Consider the following 22,310-nt stretch of genomic DNA (forward strand, 5'->3'; position numbering starts at 1 on the left):
GCTGCAGTACGCAGACGATGCTCATGTATGTGCAATCTCAGAGAACGTACTCCAGACCATCATCAGCACCTTTACGGAAGGACATGAGCACATGGGTCTCGCTCTGAACATCCGCAAGACAAAAGGCCTTCATCAACCTATCCTGTCATTGTGCAGTGAACCCCCGATCATCAAAGGCCACGGGGAGGTCTTGGAGAATGTTGACCACTTCCAATTGGGAGCTGAATATTCAAGGATGTACATCCTATCAAAAAGATACGTAACTGGTCAGAGGGGGTGGGATTGCCTTATTAGTAAGAAATGAAATTAAATCAATAGCAAGAAAGGAAGTAATTTCAGATGCTGTAGAATCTGCGTGGGTAGAACTGAGGAACCGTAAAGGTAAAAAAACTATAGCTGGAGTTATGTATAAGCCACTAAATAGTAGTCAGGAGCTGGGGCGCAAGATACACCAGGAGATAGAAAAGATGTGTAGGAAAGGTAAAGTTAACAGTGATCATGGGGATTTCAATATGCAAGTAGACTGGGAAAATCAGGTTGGTAGCGGATTGCAAGAAAAGGAATTTGTGGAATGTCTGTGAGATGGCTTTTTGGAGCAGCTTATCATGAAGCCCACTAGGGGAACAGCTAAAACTTGATTTAGTGTTGTGCAATAAGGCAGACTTGATAAGGGAACTTAAGGTGAAGGAACCCTTAGGAGGTAGTGACCATAACATCATTGAATTTACTCTGCAATTTGAGAGGGAGAAGATAGAATCAGAGGTAACAGTAATACAGCTAATAAAGGCAACTATAGAGGCATGAGGGACCAGCTGGGTAGATTTGACTGGGAGAAGAGCCTAGCAGGAAAGACAGTGGAACAGCAATGGCAGGGCTTTCTGGTAATAATTCAGGAGACACAGTAGGGATTCATCCCGAGGGAAAAGCAGCATGGTACTGGGGGGGGAAATGGGACAAATACGGCTGACCAGGGAAGTCAGTGATAGCATAAAAGCAAAAGAGAAAGCATATAATGTGGCCAAGGACAGTGGGAAACCAGAGGATTGGAAAGCTTACAAAGACCAACAAAAAAGAAATAAGGAGGGAGAAGATTAAATATGAAGGTAAGCTTGCCAGTAATATAAAAAAGAAAGACTGCAAGAGTTTCTTTAGATATACAAAAGGGCAAACGAGAGGCAAAGGTGGACATTGGGCTGCTGGAAAATGACACTGGAGAGATAGTAGTGGGGAACAAGAAAATGGCTGTGAAACTGAATAGTTACTTCACATCAGTCTTCACAGTGAAAGATACCAGTAATATCCCAAACACTCGAGAGTGTGAGGGGGCAGAGCTGAGTATGGTGGCCATCACCAAGGAGAAGGTGGTAGAAAAAATGAATGGCCTGTAGGTGGATAAATCACCTGGAAGAGATGGACTAGACCTGACAGAAATAGTTGAAGAGATAGTGGAGGCATTAGTGGTGATCTTTCAGGAATCACTAGAATCAGGGAGGCTCCCAGAGGACTGTAAAATAGCTAACATTATGCTCCTGTTTAAAAAGGGAGCAATTCAAAAGATGGAAAATTACAGACCGATTAGCCTAACCTCGGTTGTGGGGTAAGATTTTGGAATACATTGTGAAAGATGAGATTTCTGAAGTGTATGGTAAAATAGGGCAAAGTCAGCATGGCTTCATCAAGAGGAGGTCATGCCCAACTAATCCACTAGAATTCTTTGAGAAAGTATCAAGCAGGTTAGACCAAGGAGAGCCAATGGAAGCTATCTACCTGGACTTCAGGAAGTGGCACTTTGACAAAGTGCCACACAGTAGGCTTCGGAGTAAGATAAAGGGCCCATGGGGTGAGAAGCAAAGTGTTAACATGGATAGAAGCTTGTCTGTCTGCCAGAAAGCAGGGAGTCGAAATGAAAGGGTCCTTCTCAGGATGGTATCCAGTGACAAGTGGTGTTCCACAACTTTTCACTTTATAGATTAACAATCTAGATGAACTGAGGGTATTCTGGTCAAGGATGCAGAAGATACAAAGGCAGGTAGAGGGACAGGTAGCATTGAGGAGGTGGGGAGGATGCAGAAGGATTTGGACAGGTTAGGAGACTGGGCAAAGAACTGGCAGATGGAGTACAATGTGAGAAAGTGTGAGGTCATGTACTGAGGTAGGAAGGACAGAGTTATGGGCTATTTTCTAAATGGAGAGAAAATTCAAAAGTCTGAAGTGTAAAGAGGCTTGGGAGTTCTAGTCCAGGATTTTCTCAAGGTAAGCTTACAGGTTGAATCAGTGGTGAGGAAGGCAAATGCAATGATGGCATTTATTTTGAGAGGACTTGAATATAGAAGCAGGAATGTACTTATGAGGCTCTGAAAGGCTCTGGTCAGACCACATTTGGAGTATTGTGCGCAGTTTTGGGTCCCATATCTCAGGAAGGATATACTGGCCCTGGAGTGTGTTCAGAGGAAGTTCACAAAAATGGTCCCAGCAATGAAAAACATTCCTGATACGTTAAGCATTGAACAAGTACTTTGTATCGGTCTTCACAGTGGAGAACACGAATAACATGCCAGTAATTGACAAGGAGACAAAGGGAGGTGAGGACCTGGAAACAATCATTATTAAGGAAGAGGTAATATTGGGCAAGCTAATGGAGCTAAGATAGACAAGTCTCTTGGTCCTGATGGAATGCATCCCAGGGTACTAAAGAAATGGCAGGAGAAATAGCAAGTGCACTGGTGGTAAATTTCCAAAATTCACTGGACTCTGGGCATGTTCCAGCAGACTAGAAAACAGCAAGTGTTTAAAAGGGGAAGTAGACAAAAGATGGGGAATTATATTCAGTTAGCTTAACCTTTGTAGCGGGGAAGATGCTAGAGTCTATTATCAAGGAAGAAATACCAAGGCACCTCGATAGAAATTGTCCCTTCGGGCAGACGTAGCATGGGTTCATGGAGGGCAGGTCATGCTGAACAAATCTTCTGGAATTCTATGAAGACATTACAAACACGGTGGGCAACAGGAACCCAGTGGATGTGGTGTACCTAGATTTCCAAAAGGCATTTGACAAGGTGCCGCACAAGAGGCTGCTGCATGAGATAAAGATGCACAGTGTTACGGGTAAAGTATTAGCAAGGACAGAGGATTGGCTGACTAACAGGAAGAAAAGAGTGGAGATACAGGAGTGCTATTCTGGCTAGCAATCAGTAACTAGTGGTGTGCCTCAGGGATCAGTGTTGGGACTGCAATTAGACACAGTTTATATGGATGATTTGGAGTTGGGGACCACATGTAGTGTGTCAAACTTCTGCAGATGATGCAAAGATGAATGGCACAGCAAAGTGTGCAGAGGACTCAGAAACTTTGTAGAAAAACAGATACTTTGAGTGGGCAAAGGGTCTAGCAGATGGGATACAATGTTAATAAATGTGAAGTCATTCATTTTGGTAGGAGTAACAGTAAAAAGTTGCAGCATGCTGCAATGCAGAGGGACCTGGGTGTCCTTGTGCATGAATCTCAGAAGATTGGTCTGCAGATATAACAAGTAATTAGGAAGGCAAATGGAATTTTGTTCTTCACTGCTAAAGGGGTCAAGATTAAAAGCAGGGATATTATGTTGCAGCTGTACAGGGTGGTGAGGCCACACCTGGAGTGCTGCATGCAGTTTTGGTCTCCTTACTTTGAGAAAGGATGACTGACGCAGGAAGGGGTACAAAGGAGGTTCACTAGGTTGATTCTGGACTTGAGGGGGTTGGCTTATGAGGAGAGACTGAGTAGACTGAGATTATATTCATTGGAATTCAGAAGAATGAGGGGGGATCTTAGAGAAACATATAAAATTGTAAAGGGAGTAGACAAGGTAGAAGTAGAGAGGATGTTTTCACTGGCAGGTGAATCTAGGACAAGAGGGCAGAGCCTCAAGATTAGAGGAAGCAGATTTAGGACTGAATTGAGAAGGAACTTCTTCACCCAGAGTTAATCTGTGGAATTCCCTGCCCAGTGACATAGTTGACGCTTCTTCAGTAAACATTTTGAAAGCTAAGGTAAAGTCCACAAAAAGATCACCCATGATCTATTGAATGGCGGAGCAGCATTGAAGGGCCAGATAGAGTCATAGAGATGTACAGCACAGAAACAGACCCTTCAGTCCAACTCATCCATACCGACCAGATATCCTAATGTTATCTAGTCCCATTTGCCAGTATTTGTCCCATATCCCTCAAAACCCTCCCTATTCATAAACCAATCCAGATGCCTTTTAAATGCTCTAATTGTACCAGCCTCCATCACTTCCTCTGGCAGTTCATTCCATACATGCACCACCCTCTGCGTGAATATATTGCCCCTTAGGTCCCTTTTTTATCTTTCCTCTCTCACCTAAACCTATAGCCTCTTGTTCTAGACTCCCCCACTCCAGGGAAAAAACCTCATGATATTATAAACCTCTCTAAGGTCATCCCTCAGCTTCCGACACTCCAGAGAAAACAGCCCCGCCTATTCAGCCTCTCCCTATAGCTCAAATCCTCCAACTCTGACAACATCCCTGTAAATCTCTTCTGAACCCTTTCAAGTTTCACAATATCTTTCCTTCTGATAGGAAGGAGACCAGAATTGCATGCAATATTCCAAACATGGCCTAACTGTACAGCCCCAATATGCCCTCCTAACGCCTATGCCCAATGCTCTGACCAATAAAGGAAAGTATACCAAATGCCATCTTCACGATCCTATCTACCTGCAACTCTACTTTCAAGGAACTATGAACCTGCATTCCAATGTCTCTTTCCTGCTCCTAATTCTTTTCTTCTTATGAAAAGTAATTGATGAACCAGCCGAAGATATTTAGGCCTAGGACATTACCCTGAGGAATTTGTCAGAAATCACAACACCAGGTTATAGTCCAACAGATTTATTTGAAATCACAAGCTTTCAGTGCGCTGTTCCTTTGTCAGGTGAAGTGGAAGGAAGCACACGGGCACAGAATATTTAGGTGGAGAGACAATGGCAAGATAATTCCAGGTAATTAAGAGTGTCAGCAGCGAAGTACAAATAGTGTGAGAGGAGTGTCAACAGGCTGAATAACAAGGCTTTGCAGATGATCAAAAGTGTTAAATGGTGTGAACAGAAGTCACAACAGCTGAATACCAAGTGAAGGGATGACCTATGAGAAGCTGAGGAATTTGTGCACTAATGTCTTGGGCTGTGATAAATGACCTTTGACAACATAACCATCTTCCCTTGTATTATTACTCCAATCAATACAGAGTTGCTTCTAAATCTAAATATCACACAACACCAGGTTATAGTCCAACAGGTTTATTTGGAAGCACTACCTTTCGGAACGCTGCTCCTTCATCAGGTGGTTGAGGAGTATAAGACTGTAGGACACAGAATTTATAGCATTATATTTATAGTGGGGAATATTCAACCTCAGAGCTTTGGGTGACCATCCCCAAAGGCGGACTTTGGGACAGGCAATATCGCAAAATGGCCAAGCAGAGGCTGATAGCAGAGTTCGGTATCCATGGGGATTGCCTCAACCGGGACCTTGGGTTCATGTGCACTACAGGTGACCCCACTGCACTGTGTGCACACACACACACACTCACTCACTTCTAAAGACCCATACACTCTCTCATATGCTCACACATACACTCCCACACGCAGCCTCTCACAGACATACAGCCCTTTATACTCTCACTCACACACATACATTTACACATATACTCTCAGACAATCATTACCCCCCGCGCACACACCCTCATGCATGCATACACACACACACACACACACACAGTTTATGGAGTAAATTTATACTTGCAGAATTACATTTTATTTTGCTCAAAAACTGCATGAATCCATATAAGATTCTGTGAATCCCTTCTTTAGATTAGAATCAGTCTGAACATTGGGGCACTGACAGCCTCACACAGGGTACTTCACACCTTCAATGCATTATCTGGACCAACATGGCACCTATTGTTAAAGTTCACTTGAGAATGTAACTTTAAAAAAGGCCTGGGATTTACATAAGAAAGAACTGAAACCAATGTGGTCATTCTAAAAGACGAGAGACTTAACAAACAATCCATTCTTTTTCAACATATAATTTCAATTACATCACACTGTAAACTCTTGCTATAAATTCTGTGTGCTACAATCTTATATTCCACAATCACCTGATAAAGGAGCAGGGCTCCAAAAGCTAGTGCTTCCAAATAAACCTGTTGAACTATAATCTAGTGTTGTGTGATTTTTAATTTTGCACATCAGTCCAACACCGGCAAATCCAAATCATGGCCTCCAAATCTGATTGACTTCAGTTTTTCCAGGGCTCCTTGACACAATACACAGTTGAATGCTGCCTTGATGCCAACGACAGTCACTCGTATCTAACTTCAGAGTCTAAGTTAGTATATAAATGCAGTTTGAGAGAATTTGGGTGAAGACAGCATGAGACTTGGTTGATGTCTCTCTGAGTCAAACAGACAACTGACACTCTACACAGGGTCACACAAGAATGGCTACTGTGATCCCAAGATCCACTACAAGCCAGAACACTGATGGATAAGGTTTGGGTATATATGCGAAGGGATAGTGTCCTACAGTTACAATGAACAAAAAGAGCAAGCATTCTAAGTAGCAGACAAAAGATTGTGGGTTTTGAAAGAGATTACCAGTAAAAACTAACATGCTGTTAAGTAGAGTAGACTGTGTAAATATTGAAGTTAGAGCAGCCAGAAAATCTGAAGGTTGAGCCAAACCAATGGCTTGGTTTGGCTGTCAAAGTCAAAACTTAACTAGAGCCAATTAAAAGTTTTAAATCATATTTTAAAAACTACATAAAAAACCTCAAGAGAAAACTATGTACTCTTAAAATGCAGAATTGCAGATGCAGCTGCTGCAATATACACAATCTGGTTGGAAATAACAACCTGGATGGAAGTGCAAGACAAAGTTTCTAACAACTGAAATACAACAACCTTTGAGGAAACCTGAGCTTTCATAGTTGCCAACTATTCTTTTAGGAGAAAGTAAGGACTGCAGATGCTGGAGATCAGAGCTGAAAATGTGTTGCTGGAAAAGCGCAGCAGGTCAGGCAGCATCCAAGGAGCAGGAGAATTGACGTTTCGGGCATGAGCCCTTCTTCAGGAATCAGATTCCTGAAGAAGGGCTCATGCCCGAAACGTCGATTCTCCTGCTCCTTGGACGCTGCCTGACCTGCTGCGCTTTTCCAGCAACACATTTTCAGCTCCAACTATTCTTTCCCAACCCCGGCTTGGAAATCATGTCCAAAGATTTGCTGTGGCCACAACTGAACTCACCGGTTCACAAATGCATTCCTGTATATCTTTCAAATAGATGTATTATGCACTAATTGCTGTAGAATGTAGACCAAACCAAATAGATTGAGACTAAGTTTGATATCAATAATTTCCAACAACTTTAAGCTCCACCTCTGAAGCATTAAGAAACTCCAAACAGATTGCTATGTGAATGTATCCTAAATCTTAATCTTGCTTCAGAAAACATAGGTTTTGCTGGAGTATGGTGTTAAGACACTGGGTATTCCTGATACCTTTGACAGATAGCCAATGTTTGCTTATGAGTTGCAAAGCATCGAAGATTGACAGGTTATCTGACTACTGGAGACTAACAATACCGAGCAATCCTGTGCACAAAGTGTTCTACAGTTCTTATTATCAGTAATGGGATCGCAACCAGGCATGGTAATATCTAGCTGATTTCCCTACTACTCCCTCTATATCCAGGTACATGGAAGGAATGAGGCAGGATTGAGATGGATGAAAGATGACAATTGCCAAATCTAATCCTCTCAACAAATGGATATAAATCTGGTGCTAAGGGACTAGTATTCCCCATATTGTAAAAGGGCATGAGACAGAATTCAAAATTCAAAATTCAATTAACTTAGTCTCAGTGTGATGCAGTATCCTAAAAACTCACCAAACGAAGAATGTTAATGCTAGTCACTGTCACTGTCAGCAACAAGTATTCCCAGATCAGTCACAGTAAAAGTTACATGTTAGAACTGTTCACATTTCACATTACAACTGGCAAAAGAGGGGATAGACTTTAATCTGGATAACAGAGCAGAGAGGCCAGCATCCAACCCATCATCAACAACTCATTTTGGGAGCAAAATTATTCTGATTCTGTCACCTTTGTCCCCTACTACTACCTTGATACAATTTTATTGTTTAAACTAACCTGATGATTTGCACTTTTAGTTTAGCACTCTCATCAGTTTACTTGCATCAAGTTGAAACATCATATTTTAAAATTTTGCATTCCAGGAGCATACTTCATTAGGATATACCCACATTATTGTAAAAATGTTCTAAAATTTAGAATCAGTATCTCACATGAAGCAACAAGCATCTAAAAGAGATACCAAACAATTTGCACTTGTTATCATTAAAATAAAATAATACTATATTTAACCAAAAAAGTCAAGTACTTACCGTGTTGATTTGTCATTGATGGTGTTTGTCCCTTGCAAGTTAGATAATGGTGTCCTGGGGCTTTTCCTCGTAATACCTATCACAGCAAAACAAGTGCTAAAATGATAACTGATCGAACAGAAACTAACAGCAGAAGCAAAGCATGCATGCATTGCACCATGATGCAGACAGTTTTAGCAGGGCAATCTGAAATATTCCTACAGAACTTCTGCAGGTGTCATGTACAATCACTCCACACAAGACAATGGCCATGACCACAACATGGTGGAATAAGAGATGATGTCAAAAACAGAAAGCTGAAAAGATGTCAAATCATGCCCTGATATTTGAAATAATTGTTAGCATTTAGATTAGATTAGATTACTTAGTGTGTGGAAACAGGCCCTTCGGCCCAACAAGTCCACACCGCCCCGCCGAAGCGCAACCCACCCATACCCCTACATTTACCCCTTACCTAACACTAGGGGCAATTTAGCATGGCCAATTCACCTGACCTGCACATCTTTGGACTGTGGGAGGAAACCGGAGCACCCGGAGGAAACCCACGCAGACACGGGGAGAACGTGCAAACTCCACACAGTCACCTGAGGCGGGAATTGAACCCGAGTCTCTGGCGCTGTGAGGCAGCAGTGCTAACCACTGTGCCACCGTGCCACCCATTTGTTGAATAATAAGCCAGTCCATTACAATAATTATTCCTCTTAAGAGTTAATCACAGCAATACTTTTCCATAATTCATACTTAACCTATAGAATGCACAAGCCAAATGCAGGAAGCTGAACAAGCATTACAAATACATTAGAAAAAGATAAATGTGGTTATAAGACCAGAAGCAAACTGAGCAACAAAAATATTTAGGCTGCATCACCGATTCACCATTTATCAACTGTACTCAAAGAAATGAAGGCTGAGTGAACACAAGGAGGCTAATCTATTTATATCTTCTGTCTATTTCACCTCAAATTAAAGTTTCTCACAGACCCCCTACAAATTCAACTTGGAACAGCTAGCACAAAGGACAATTCATAAAGGATTGGGTGCTACACCTCAACTGTGTTAAATTTGAACAGTTAATGTGTGCAATTAACCAATATCAAAACAATTTTTGAACAATTGGTTATCAATTGAACAAAATCTTTCACCATATAACCCTTACTTAAACATATTGAAATTTTGTGTTTGAAGAGGAAATGTTTTAGAACCATTCACACTCAAACACTGGAGGTAGCTGAACATGGCTATCAGGCTTAGTGAAATCCAAGCTAATGCTCTTTGGACTAACTTCAAAAGAAACTGGCCTATAGTGAAAGGGAAAAAAGGTATCAAATCAGAGGCAGAGGCAATTTCTTCCTCCTAGTGAACATATGGCCACCCCAATCCATGATGAATACATGCCTATCCTTTCCAATAATTAACACGCCAATCTCTTCCCAGTCGTAAGGAAAAAGGCTTTCATTTGCCGTGAAGTATAACTTGAGCAAGGTATGTGGATAACATTACCATCTGAGCTGGGAAATTTATTTTAATTTTATGGATCCCTGGATCTATACAAATGGAATATATTTGGAGTTATCAAAACAGACAATATGCAGCTTCAAAACACAACAGTACCTATGGAGTTATATTTATTTTAGTTCTTAGAAACCTTGACTGCGCTTGAAGACTTAAAACTTTACCTTCTGATTGTGATATCATACTCTATGTTGTGCAGCATTCTCACATTCAAGGTTTTTGACCAGACTGAACCTAAGTTTTAAAACAGGATCTTGAACAAAATTGATATTTTATGATTTCTGTCTTTTATGTGTCATTAGGATTTTCATCAAAATTTAATCAAAGGAATTCAACCTAAAGCCTTGATCTTACAAATATGGCAAAGCAGCACCCTCTGGACATTCTCTAATCAATTTGCTCAGAGATGTTGTTATACACCTCAAGAGCAGACAAGAGTTGAACATGAATTTCCTGGCTCAGAGTAGGAACAGGACCACTGTACTACAACAGTCTTAGCAGCAGTCTGACTTGTAAACTAAACAATCTAGAACACACATCTGCTTAAAACACAAATATAACTGAAGGAAAGGAAGTCAAGTCTCCAAAATGAGAAATAATCACATCACAGCCATAATTTCCCCAATTAATAATTTCAATTTCATATTCAAGTCATCAGGTGAATTGAAATTGGTGCTATCTGGCTAGAATTGAAAGGATCAGTTGAAATTATAAGTCTTCAAACAGAGAGATCAGCTTAGAGTATGCAGATTTAGTGTTAGTAACCACACAGAAAGAGGAGCAGGAAATTGGATACGGAAGACATTGAGACCAACACCATTCACTCTATAGCAAAACCAAACAACTGTGGGTTGTGTACTCTCACTATTTTTACGAATACAGGACAAAGAAATTGAAAATAATCAGTAATGGGATTTTGAAGTTTATATATTTGGAAGGTTCACTGAAAAATTCTTGTAAAGAAGTCACAACTGTTTCTCATTTAATCCTCTGCAAGTTGTTCAGAACACATAAGAAACTTGGAATATTTATCCACAGCTTCTCTTTTAAAAACATAATATGCGTTCTTTATTAAATTATGTGGTTTAGAAGCCACAAACATCCCAGAATCCTTTGGTGTTATTTGGCTTCAAGTCAGTGGTCTTCATTACCCACTGTGAACAGCTGGCGTGGCCACAAATACGTGGTTGGGTCATTTTCAAAATCAATCTGGCATACTGCTCTCATGACCTCAGATTGGCAAATCTTGAAATGTTAACCTCAGCTGGCCGGCAATATCAGTAACTTTTTAAAAAAATGAATGAAGACCACCAGCACTGAGTGAATGCTCTTGGATTCCCAGTTCTTATGGGTTAAGTGAAAAGTTTAAGAGAACATTGCTGGATTTGGAGCCTTACTGTACTTCTCCTCCTTGCACCTCTGGAGAATCTCTAAACTCCTCTGATGAACTGGGTGATGCAGAAAGCTAAAACTATCGACACTTTTCAAAACCGGAAATGGAACAGCATCACCAGGCCCTTGGGAAGCAAAATAAAAACAAAAGAAAAAGTAAAAAATACAAGATAGAAATATTCATAAAAGACAGGAATTTAAAAGAATGAGAAACCTCTACAAGAAACCAAATATCACAATTGTAGTGAGGTACATTTAATCATTTATATCTATTTTATTACTGGAAAAGAGATTTTTTTCTTCCTAATTTAGTGATAATGAATTAAATCTCCAGTGAATTGTGATTATGGATATTTATTAAAGAAACTCAGCATTAATCAAAATACTGTCAACAGTGAAATGCATGAGACTTTTTCTTTAAAGTCATGGAACTTAATAAACACAAATAGTACACTTTCCGAAAGTTTCATCCTTTTTAGATTAATAGACTCTTAATAAATCAGGCCACTACATGGAGTTCTCAAAATTACAGCAGCATTTGCTCTGAGAAGATCTAAAAGAAATAAAAAGATTTTAAATTATAAAACTGAATTATTACTGATGCAAGTTTTATCTATTGATCCAGTTGTCATCACCACCAGTAAGTTTCACATCTAGATAAGACAATCTTAAACAGAAATGGCAGATCAGGAAAGTAAACAGAATCCAAGGTATCTAGCCAAAACAGCAGTGCATATGTAGGTATCAGCTGAGGATAGGATTAAGCTGAAATATGACAACTCTCACAGTTGAAGAGTCCAATAAAATTCATCAACTGGGTTTGCACATGTGAAATAGCTACTCAGCAAGGTTACAGTGGCCGCTGGCACCTTTGGAATTATATTTCTAAATACAAATCAGCTTCTTCAGGAGACAGGTGGGAAAGCAGGCAATATAATGAAAACTTAATAGGAATGGCTTTTTCTCATACCCAAAAAAACTATTAATTACAGAATTAAATGCATACATTTCATACTAAGGCACTTTTATTTTCTTCAAAAGCTTCAAATGATCATATGGCTATTCATAAAGAAAAGTAAGCAAATACATCAGTTTTCACAAGGATATTTTATTTTGCTGATCTTCAGCACAAAGAAGGAAGAAGAAACAGAGGTTATACTACAAGAGTGGAAGATATATAGAGCAGCATTCTAATTCTCTAGCAAGATTAGACCTAGGTAGAGCAAGACTGTACTAAGCAGTGAATTCAGAGTGGAGACCAGCTGCTACAGCATGATGATGCATCATTCTATAAAGTTAGGACATTTCCCTGGATCTAGAAGGGCAGAAGTGCACTGATTAAAGTGAGAATAAGCAAACCAAAGCCTATATAAAATTAGCATAAACATTAAACTGCTCACAAACTGTAATTTACACAAATAGGTCAATCTCAGATTGTAAAAATCCCAAAAACTGGCAGATGATACATTCAAAAATATCACTACACAGGAACCTCGATTATCTGAATATCAATTATCCAAATATTGGATTATCCAAAGGAGATCTTGAGGTCCCGATAGAAACATGATGCCAAAGAGCTGTTTCAACCCTGACTGCATCTTTTGTTTACAGGTACAATGATTAAAAACGAACTTGCCTCACTGAGATGCTGCCGAGAACAGTCTGGACAGTACAGGCACCGTCTCGAAATGACTGACCTCTCTCTCTCTCTCCCACACTTCCCTGGAGTTCTACACAGGGGTGTGCTCTATACCCTCCATCCCAGATAATCTCTTCAACATTATCCTGTACAGAGCAGAGGTGGAACCTATCACGAAGTTGCAGTAAAAAGGTGTGTGTTTGTGCGCGCACTATTTGGAGACTTATTCCACAAAGGAAGCAGCAGACTTACTGTTGACGTAGGGTTGGGATATCGGGTCAGCATGAACGGGCTGGACCGAAGGGTCGGTTTCCATGCTGTACATCTCTATGACTCTGTGACTCTACAGTCCGGCTGCCGGGGTGGGGGAGGGGTGTGTGTGGGAGGGGGTGGGGAGGTTTAGATGGCGGGTGGTGGGGCGGGCGCAGACAGGGTTGAGGGCAGGCAGGGGCTCACGCGCTGTGTGCTGCTGCTTAATCTCCTGAACTGGGAGCAGACCTAACTGAAAACTCAGAGCCCCAGAGGAAGTCAATTAACCGAATAATCAATTATCTGAACGAAATAGTGCCCGCTCGTCTTGTTCGGATAATCAAGGTTCTTCTGTAAATGAATCTAGACCTATAAAATGAATTTAAGGCAATGTAAATTCAAATATTTCGCCACTAGATGGAGTTTAATGTTTGTGGGATTAGAACATATATATTAAGTAGGTTCCGGAACAAAATAGCTAAAGGTTTAATGCACCATAAGACATGCATCACCTAGTATATGGAAGCCAATCAGTATAATATAAACTTCGTATACCTGCCTTTGTGTTCTCACAAAGTGTATTTTCTGATGGTTTCTTTGTGAAGTAACATAATGAGGTAGTCTAAGTATTATCCTCTCCTGCCGCAAACATACTGTTATTTGGGCATACGACTTTTGGTCGTGCAAATCCTAAAACACTGACACAATGTTCTGCTCAAGTACCAAAACATTTCATTAAATTCCTGAAGCAGTAGAATGCCAAACTTTAGCATTAAACCGAACAGTTGAACAAATCATTGCCATTGTTTGGCAGCAAAGTACATATTTCTCAAAGCTACTACAGTGAGAGGACTCCACTTTATAAATTTAAATGATCTATGGCAGTCAACATACCTATACTCAGTAAATCACTGACTGATTTAATGGCACTTTCTAAGTCATATACCGCTTAACACAAAGAAGAACAGCAGACAAGAAGAAGTCACTCCAATCGCTCCTTCTTCAGCTAGTAAAACTATCAATACAATTAAATCTTTCTCTGCATTTTAAATATAGTCCCTAACATCTAGTCTTGCATGGATACATGTAAACTTTTCTAAATCATAATTCTTTTTATGAAGTAGATTGGTTATACACACAGAATGCCTGTTTAGTCAGTAACAAATTCTCCCACGAACAATTGCACAGATGCCCAGATGACACTGAGCCATATAGATAAATCAGACAGACAATCTAGGTTAGAGACAAGAAAAGTAATGCTGTGATCCATACTGGAAAATACGCACACTACCATCTAAATAAGACAAGATCAGTTGAAACTGTTAGTCCTTTTCCTCTTTCTCCAGAATAGTTTTCCAACAGTTATTATTTGTTATGCAGTCATAGAGTCATACAGCAGGAAACAGACTCTTCAGTCCAACCATAATTCCAAACTAAATTACTCTCACCTACCTGCACTTGGCCCATATCCCTCCAAACATTTCTTATTCCTATTCTTATCCAAATGTTTCTTTAAATGTCGTAACTGTACCCGCATCTACCACTTCCTCTGTAAGTTCATTCCACACATGAACCACTGTGTTTAAAACAAACCCCCCCATGCCTTTTTCAAATCTTTCTCCTCTCACCTTTAAAAATTATGCCCCCTAGTTTTGAAATCCTCCAACCTAGGGAAAAGATACCTGCCATTTACTTTATTTACACTGCTTATGATTTTAGAATCCTCCATAAGATCACCCTTCAACCTCCAACACTCCAATCTCTCTTTCTAACTCAAACCCTCCATTCCAAGCAACTTCTTGGTAAATCTCACCAGAACCTTCTCCAGCTTGACAGTATCCTTCCTATAACAGGGCTACTAGAACTGGATATAATACTCCAAAACAGGCCTCACCAACATGCTGTAAACCTCACCATAACATCCCAACTCCTATACTCAAATGTCTGGGCAATGAAGGCAAACATGTTAAAAGCCTTCTTAACCACCCTATCTATATGTGATGCAAACTTCAAAGAATTATGTACATGAACTCAGAGGTCCCTCTGTTCTACAACACTACCCAAGGCCCTACCATTAATGGTATAAGTCCTGATCTTGTTTATTTTACCAAAATGCAATACCTCGTATGTATCCAAATTAAACTCCAGCTGCCACTCTTCAGCCCATTGATCCAATTGTTCAAGATCTCTTTGTAATCTTAAATAATCTTCATTGTTCACTATACCACTAATCTTGGTGTCATCCATAAACTTATTAACCATGCTTTCTGTATTCTTATCTAAATCATTTATATAAATGACAAACAAAAGTGGACCCAACACTGATCCCTGCGGAACTTCGCTAGTCACAGGACTCCAATCCGAAAAATAACCCTTCATCATCACTCTGTCTCCTATCGTTAATTCAGGTGCGTATCCAATTGGCAAGCTCACCTGGAATCCCACGCAATCTAACCTTACTAATTAGTCCACCATGCAGAATCTTGTCAAAGGCTTTACTAAAGTTCAAATAATGTTGACTGCTCTGTCCTCAAGAAACTCAATCAGGTTTGAGAGACATGATCTCTCTCGCGCAAAACCATGCTATCCCTAAGCTTTCTTTGCCTCTCCAAATGTATATAAATCCTTTCTTTCAGAATCACTTCCAACAACTTACCCACCACCCAAGTCTGATTCACAGATCGACAGCTTCTCCTTACATGACTTCCTAAACAAGGCACACTATTAGTCACTCTCTAATATCTGGCACATCACCCATAGTTACAGATGGTGCAAATATATCTGCAAAGGTCCCAGCAATTACCTCCCTAACTTTCCATAACATCCTGGGATACACTAGATTAGGTCCTGCAGATTTATCCACTTTTATGTTTTCTAAGATATCCAGTACTCCCTCTTCTGTTGCGTGAACTGCTTTCAAAACATCAATACTTTTTTCTCAGTGTTCTCTAGCCTCCATTTCTTTTTCCACAGTAAAAATTAACACAAAATATTCATTTAATATCTCACCTCTCCTGAGTATCAACACAAGATAACTTCTTTGATCAGTAAGGGGCCCTACTTTCTCTTGCATTGTTCTCTTGCCTTTAATGTACTTTTGGAATCTCTTTGGATTATCCTTAACCTTATTTGCCTTCCTGATCTCCCCTTTAAGAATGCACCTACACTCTTCATACAGTTCAAGAGATACTTTTGAACTTGTTGGTTCTTTTGAACAAGTATCTACATCTAGTATGTGATTCTGTTTTAGTCTTGACTTGAACCTTAATATCTTTATTCATCCATGGTTCTCTAATCCTACCAGCTTTACTTCTCACTCTCACAGGAACATGATGATTCTGAACTTGCGTTACCACACATTGAAAGCCTCCCACTTAAGAACAATCTACTTCAATCAACTTTTGAAAATTCTTGTCTCATACTATTAAAATTTGCCAATAAATTTGTTCGTAAGTGGCCACTAAAATGATGTACCTGATGTATCACTGACAGCAAGGTCCATAGATTAGAGGAAAGGAGAAAATGGACTGACGGAAAGTGAAGAATGATGACAATTCTTCCTTCAAAAAACATCTCCAATTCCAATAAAAGAGGTTTCAAGGGGACCGGGGGAAAAAAATGCATAACCACTGGATTTAAGCATTGGAAGTTAAAGTTAATTGTAAGTAATGAAACAGTTAGCTTTTAATGTAACATGTCAGATGGGTTGCCCATTTTAAGGGTCATTACTTGCTAAAAAAAAGTTCTAATTGAAAACTAATATTACATCTGTCAATATCTACAGTATCAAACTCCTTACAGAAGGCAGGATGAGTGGCAGTCTGCATAATTGCTGAACATTCCCAAAGGATAGATTTGCATGCATCCTTTGAACTGCCTTTTTACCCAGTGGATGATGAGAATGTTGCCATAAATAAATCATCTGATGCAAGAACTTCAGAGACATAACTCCATAGTTAGAGTTATACCTTGCATACTTTGGCACGTTACAAAAATTCAATTAATATACAATAGTTTTGAGAACTGAGACATTTAAGGGAGCTTTTATGTCAAACTTGATTGTAGCAGGACAGAAAAAAAACTAACATCTGCACTACATACTGAAAAACATGCTAAGTCCTGACAGTGAGAAACTACACTAAGAAACAGATTTACTGTGCCTTAATTCAGGATGTGAAAGGAAGTTCAAGTGTGCCATTCATCAAGTGGGCTGAATAATATATTTCTGTGACATGTATTCCAGGTAATCCTTTGTAAAAACAGCCTTTTTCTTTTTCTAGTCAGATGTTGAAAGACTTCTTGCACATTTCTGGCTTTTATTTTAGATTTGCAGCATTTATTATATTCCTTAGCTTTACAAAGTATTGTGATTCGGCCTCTTTCAACATTCCACTGCCTGGAACCTAAAGCCAAATCATATTAAAAGACTAGCTACAATTTAATTGGTATGCTTGCATTACACAGCCCATTAAAAAAAATGCTTGTATGGCAATGCTATACGCGATGCAATTTGAATGAAATGAGACTGTCCAGATCTAAAGGAATATAAAGAAATTGGGACCAAAAACATGCACATCATTAGGAATAGATTATAGTAAATACTGTCCAAATTCTATCAGAATGTTTCAACAAATTTGCTTTGTTCACTCGTGGGACATGGGCATTGACAGCTGGTCAGCATGAATTGCCTATCCCTAATTGCCCTTGAGAAAATGGTGGCGACCTGCGTTCTTGAACCACTACAATCCATGTCCGATTGGTAGACCTATATGCCCTTGAGGGGGGAATTCCAAGATTCTGACGCAGTGACAGCGAAGTCAGGATAATGACTGGCTTGGAGGGGAATTTGCAAGATGTCATGTTCCCAAGTATCTGCTGTCCTTGTCTCTCTAGATGGAAGTGGTCATGGGTTTGAAAGGTGCTGTCTAAGGATCTTTTGTTGAATCTCTGCAGGGCATCTTGTAGATAGTGGTGGAGAGAGTGGACGCTTGTGGGTATGGGTGGGTACAGGGAGGGCTGAATTCTGTATAGGCAATGGTCAATTGGTACAAATGCTAGACTATTAAACCAGAAACTCAGCTAATGTTTTGGGGACCTGGGTTCAAATCCTACCATGCCACGTGATGGAATTTGGATTCAGTCAGAATCTGGAATTAGGGGTCTATTGATGACCATGAAACCATTGTCAATTGTCGGAAAAACCCATTTGGTTCATTAATATTCTTTAGGGAGGATATCGTTGTCTGGATTAGCCGACAGCAATCTGACGGATTCTAGACTGCCCTTTGGGTAATTAGGGATAGGCAATTAATTCTGGCCTCACCAGAGACACCCACAGCCAGTGAGTGAATGTTTTACGAAAAACTGTCCCGTCACTTCTGCTGTGTCTGTCCTGCCGGTGGAGTAGGACATGTTTAGGAACGGTGTCGTCTGAGGCATTATCTGTAAAGTGTGATTCTGTGATTATGTCAAGCTCTAGATTGACTCGCATGTGAGATAGCTCTCCCAATTTTAGTGGATAGTAGAGAGGTCCTTGCAGGGTAGACAAGGGATGTTTTTGCAATTGTTGCTTCTGGTGCCTAAGTCAATGTCAGGTAGTCTATCTGGTTTCATTTCTTAGTTGAGACTGTGTGGCAATTGATACAAATGAGTGGCTCATCAGGCCATCTCAGAGGCTGTTGAGAGTCAAACATATTGCTGTGGTTCTGCAGACAGACCAGGTAAGGATCAGTCAAAAAATGTGGCACTGGAAAAGAACAGGACAGGCAGTATCCGAGAAGCAGCAGAATCGATGTTTTGGGCATAAGCCTTTCATCAGGAAGGTGAGGGAGAAGGGGGCCGAGAGATAAATAGGAGGATGGAATTGGGGCGAGGGAGAAGATAGTTGGGAAGGTGATATGTGAATGCAGGTGTGGGGTAATGATGATAAGTCAGTGGGGAGGATGGAGTGGATGGGTGAGAAGGAGGGTTTTCAGGTAGGACAGTTCAAGAGGACAGTGCCAGGTTGGAAGGTTGGATCTGAGATGAGATGGAGAAGGGGAGATTTGCAAACTAGTCAAGTTGATGTTGATGCCATATGGTTGAAGGGTCCCAAGGCGGAAGGTGAGGCATTCTTCCTCAAGTTGTTGGGTGGCTAGGATTTGGCAGTGGCAGTGGCTCAAGACTTGTATGTCCTTGGCAGAGGTGGGAGAGGGAGTTTAAGAGGTTGGCCACAGGGCGGTGGGATTGTTTGGTGCGTGTGTCCCAGGCAAGGATGGCAGATTTCCTTCCCTGAAGTACATTAGTGAATCACATAGGTTGTTCCGGCAACCAATGATTTCACAATTATCAGTAATTCTTAATTCCAGACTTTTTTTATATATAAGAAATACAAATTCCACCATCTGCTGGTTAGTTGAATTCTGAATGTTAGTTGAATTTCTGGATTAATGGTCCAGCGATATTACCACAATGCAGAACAGTGGCTAGCACTGCTGCCTCTCAGCACCATGGACTCGGGTTCGATTCCAGTCTTAGGTGACTGTACATGTGGACTTCGCACATTCTCCCCGTCTCATGGATTTCCTCCTGGTGTTCCAGTTTCCTCCCACAGTCCAAAGATGTGCAGGTTAGGTGAATTGGCCATGCTAAACTGCCCATAGTGTCCAGTGATAAGAAGGCTAGGTGGATTAGTCATGGGAAATGAAGGATTACAGGGAAAGGGTAGAGGGGTGGTTCTGTGTGGGATGCTCTTTACAGCATCACTGTGGACTCGATGGGCCAAATTGCCTGCTTCCACACATAGGAACTCTAGGATTCCATGTAGGGATTCTATGACTAGACCATTTTCTTAAACTATACCCAACGAGTGAATGCATGAAATTACCCACGCTTTCCCTTACCAGGTTTCTTCACAACATAGCATTTTCCAGCCTCTCGGAAAGCCACCGCTGCTCGGAAGTAGGACCTCAGTATTGACCAGCGGAAGACAGCTACTGGGTCAATGCCAATCAGAGTGCTGATGAAGGCGTTCTTACTGCTTTTCAGAAGTGCGACAATGTCGGGACGCATGTGGTCAGTATTCTTTTCTCGAAAATCCTACAACACATAAAAGAAATAATGATTGATCTCATTTTTTATTTGCATAACTTATTATCTGCACTTGTTGTGGGACTGTTCAGAGAGTTGGGAATTTGGTTTGCAGATGTTTCGTTCCCTTTCTAGGTGACATCGTCAGTGTTGTGGAGCCTCCTGAGGAGCACTGCTTTATTGTCAGTTGGACTTTATTTGGTTTCATGCCCACTGCTTCCGGTTGCTCATTGCAGTGGTCGGTATATTGGGTCTAGGTCAATGTGTTTATTGTTGGGGTATTTTTGTAATAATTAATAGAACAGAATCAAGAACACACACCGAATTATCAACATCATGCTCACAGGGATCAAATTTATGAGAGAGGAGGAAATTAACAATCAATTCCCATTTCTGGATGTGATGGTAGAATGAACACAGAACAAGGAATGCACAAAAGTTGACAGAAAAACTACACACAGACCAGATTTTGAATTATAACCACCACTCAAACACAGAGAAACTGCATTCGGACTCTGTTTAAAACAGCTACAAAACACTGCAGCACTCCTGACCTGTGAAGAGAAGAAAAGCACCTTAAAAAGTCTTTGCCAAGAAAGGATATCCCTGCAACTTCATCCACAGATGCCTGGCAGACAGACAACGCGACGAGGACATGCCACGACCCAACACACTAACCACTCTACCTTATATTAAAAAAACGTCTTGGAACTGACAGCCAGACTCCTCTGACTACTCTGATTTATGACAGCCCATAAACTGACAGCCACGTTCAGATAACTCACCAGAACAAAAGACCCAATACCCATCATGTGCAGGACAAACATAGTATACAAGATTCCATGCAAAGACTACACGGAACACTATATTGGACAAACAAGCAGTCAACTGGCCATCCGCATTCATGAGCATCAACTAGCCACCAAATGCTAGGACCAGCTATCCTTAGTATCTACGCACAGAGATGACAAGGATCACAAATCTGACTGGACAACACAACAATAATAGGACAAACCAAACAAACAGAGGACAGCCAGAGAATTCCTAGAAGCTTGACACTCATCCACTGGCTTCATCAACAAACACATTGACCAAGACCCAATATACTGACCACTGCAACGAACAACCAGAACCGGCAACCGGAAACAGTGGGAACAAAATAAATTCCAACCAACACATTACATCAGTGTTTTACAGGAGGCTCCACAGCACTGAGGGTGTTACCTGGAAAGGGGACGAAACCTCCGCAAACCAAATTCCCAGCTCAGTGAACATACCCACAACAACTGGGTGGCATGTTGGCTCAGTGACTAGCACTGCTGCCTCACAGCTCCAGAGACTTGGGTTCGATTCCAGCTTCAGGTCACTGTCTGTGTGGAGTTTGCATATTCTCCCCGTGGTTGCGTGGGTTCCCGCCAGTTGCGCCGGTTTTCTGTCACAGTCCAAAGATGTGCAGGCTAGGCCATGCTAAATTGAGCACAGTGTGTAGGCTAGGTGGGTTAGCCATGGGGAACACAGAGGTGGTGTGGGTGAGATGCTGTTCTGTGGGTCAGTGTGGACTCGATGGACCAAATGGCCTATTTCCACACTATAGGGATTCTATGAAACTGCAATCGGCACCCAAGCTAGAAATCTTTACACAAAACTTGAACTATTCTTTTCTCATTGAAGGTAATTTCCACTACTTCCATCACCCTTCTCCCCATTGACTGAGGGAAACCAACTCATTTGGATATACAACACCACAGGGACATCCTCCAATTTCCTATTTTTTTAGGATTGTAGAAAGAGGACACTACCATCATTCAATTATAGTTCTTAAAGTTTCAATTGATGCCCAGACTCAAAATCTTTTTGGGAAAGGAGAAATTTCCACTACGTTACAAGTGATGCCCCATGAAATCACTCTGAATGGTCTAACTTTTAACTTTAAAATGTTATAACCCATGATGTACAAGAAGAAATAAATTTATTCCCAT

At 40.7% G+C, this 22,310-nt stretch overlaps 1 protein-coding gene across 4 annotated transcripts in view; it reads right to left on the bottom strand.

Moving 5' to 3' along the window:
* LOC122542431 (unconventional myosin-IXa) overlaps nt 1-22,310 on the bottom strand; it is a 370,841-nt gene that overhangs the window by 114,572 nt on the left and 233,959 nt on the right. For all 4 annotated transcript variants that reach the window (XM_087982055.1, XM_087982054.1, XM_087982053.1 and 1 more), the window contains 3 exons: nt 20,145-20,340; nt 11,381-11,500; nt 8,472-8,547 (listed from right to left, as the gene is read on the bottom strand). In XM_087982055.1, the coding sequence (XP_087838181.1) occupies nt 8,472-8,547; nt 11,381-11,500; nt 20,145-20,340 (392 nt within the window). The remainder of the gene's footprint in view (nt 1-8,471; nt 8,548-11,380; nt 11,501-20,144; nt 20,341-22,310) is intronic.

The sequence above is a fragment of the Chiloscyllium plagiosum genome, unplaced genomic scaffold, assembly GCF_037043375.1.
Source record: "Chiloscyllium plagiosum isolate Xiang-an unplaced genomic scaffold, Cpla_swu_hap1 HiC_scaffold_42, whole genome shotgun sequence".
NCBI lineage: Eukaryota > Metazoa > Chordata > Chondrichthyes > Orectolobiformes > Hemiscylliidae > Chiloscyllium > Chiloscyllium plagiosum.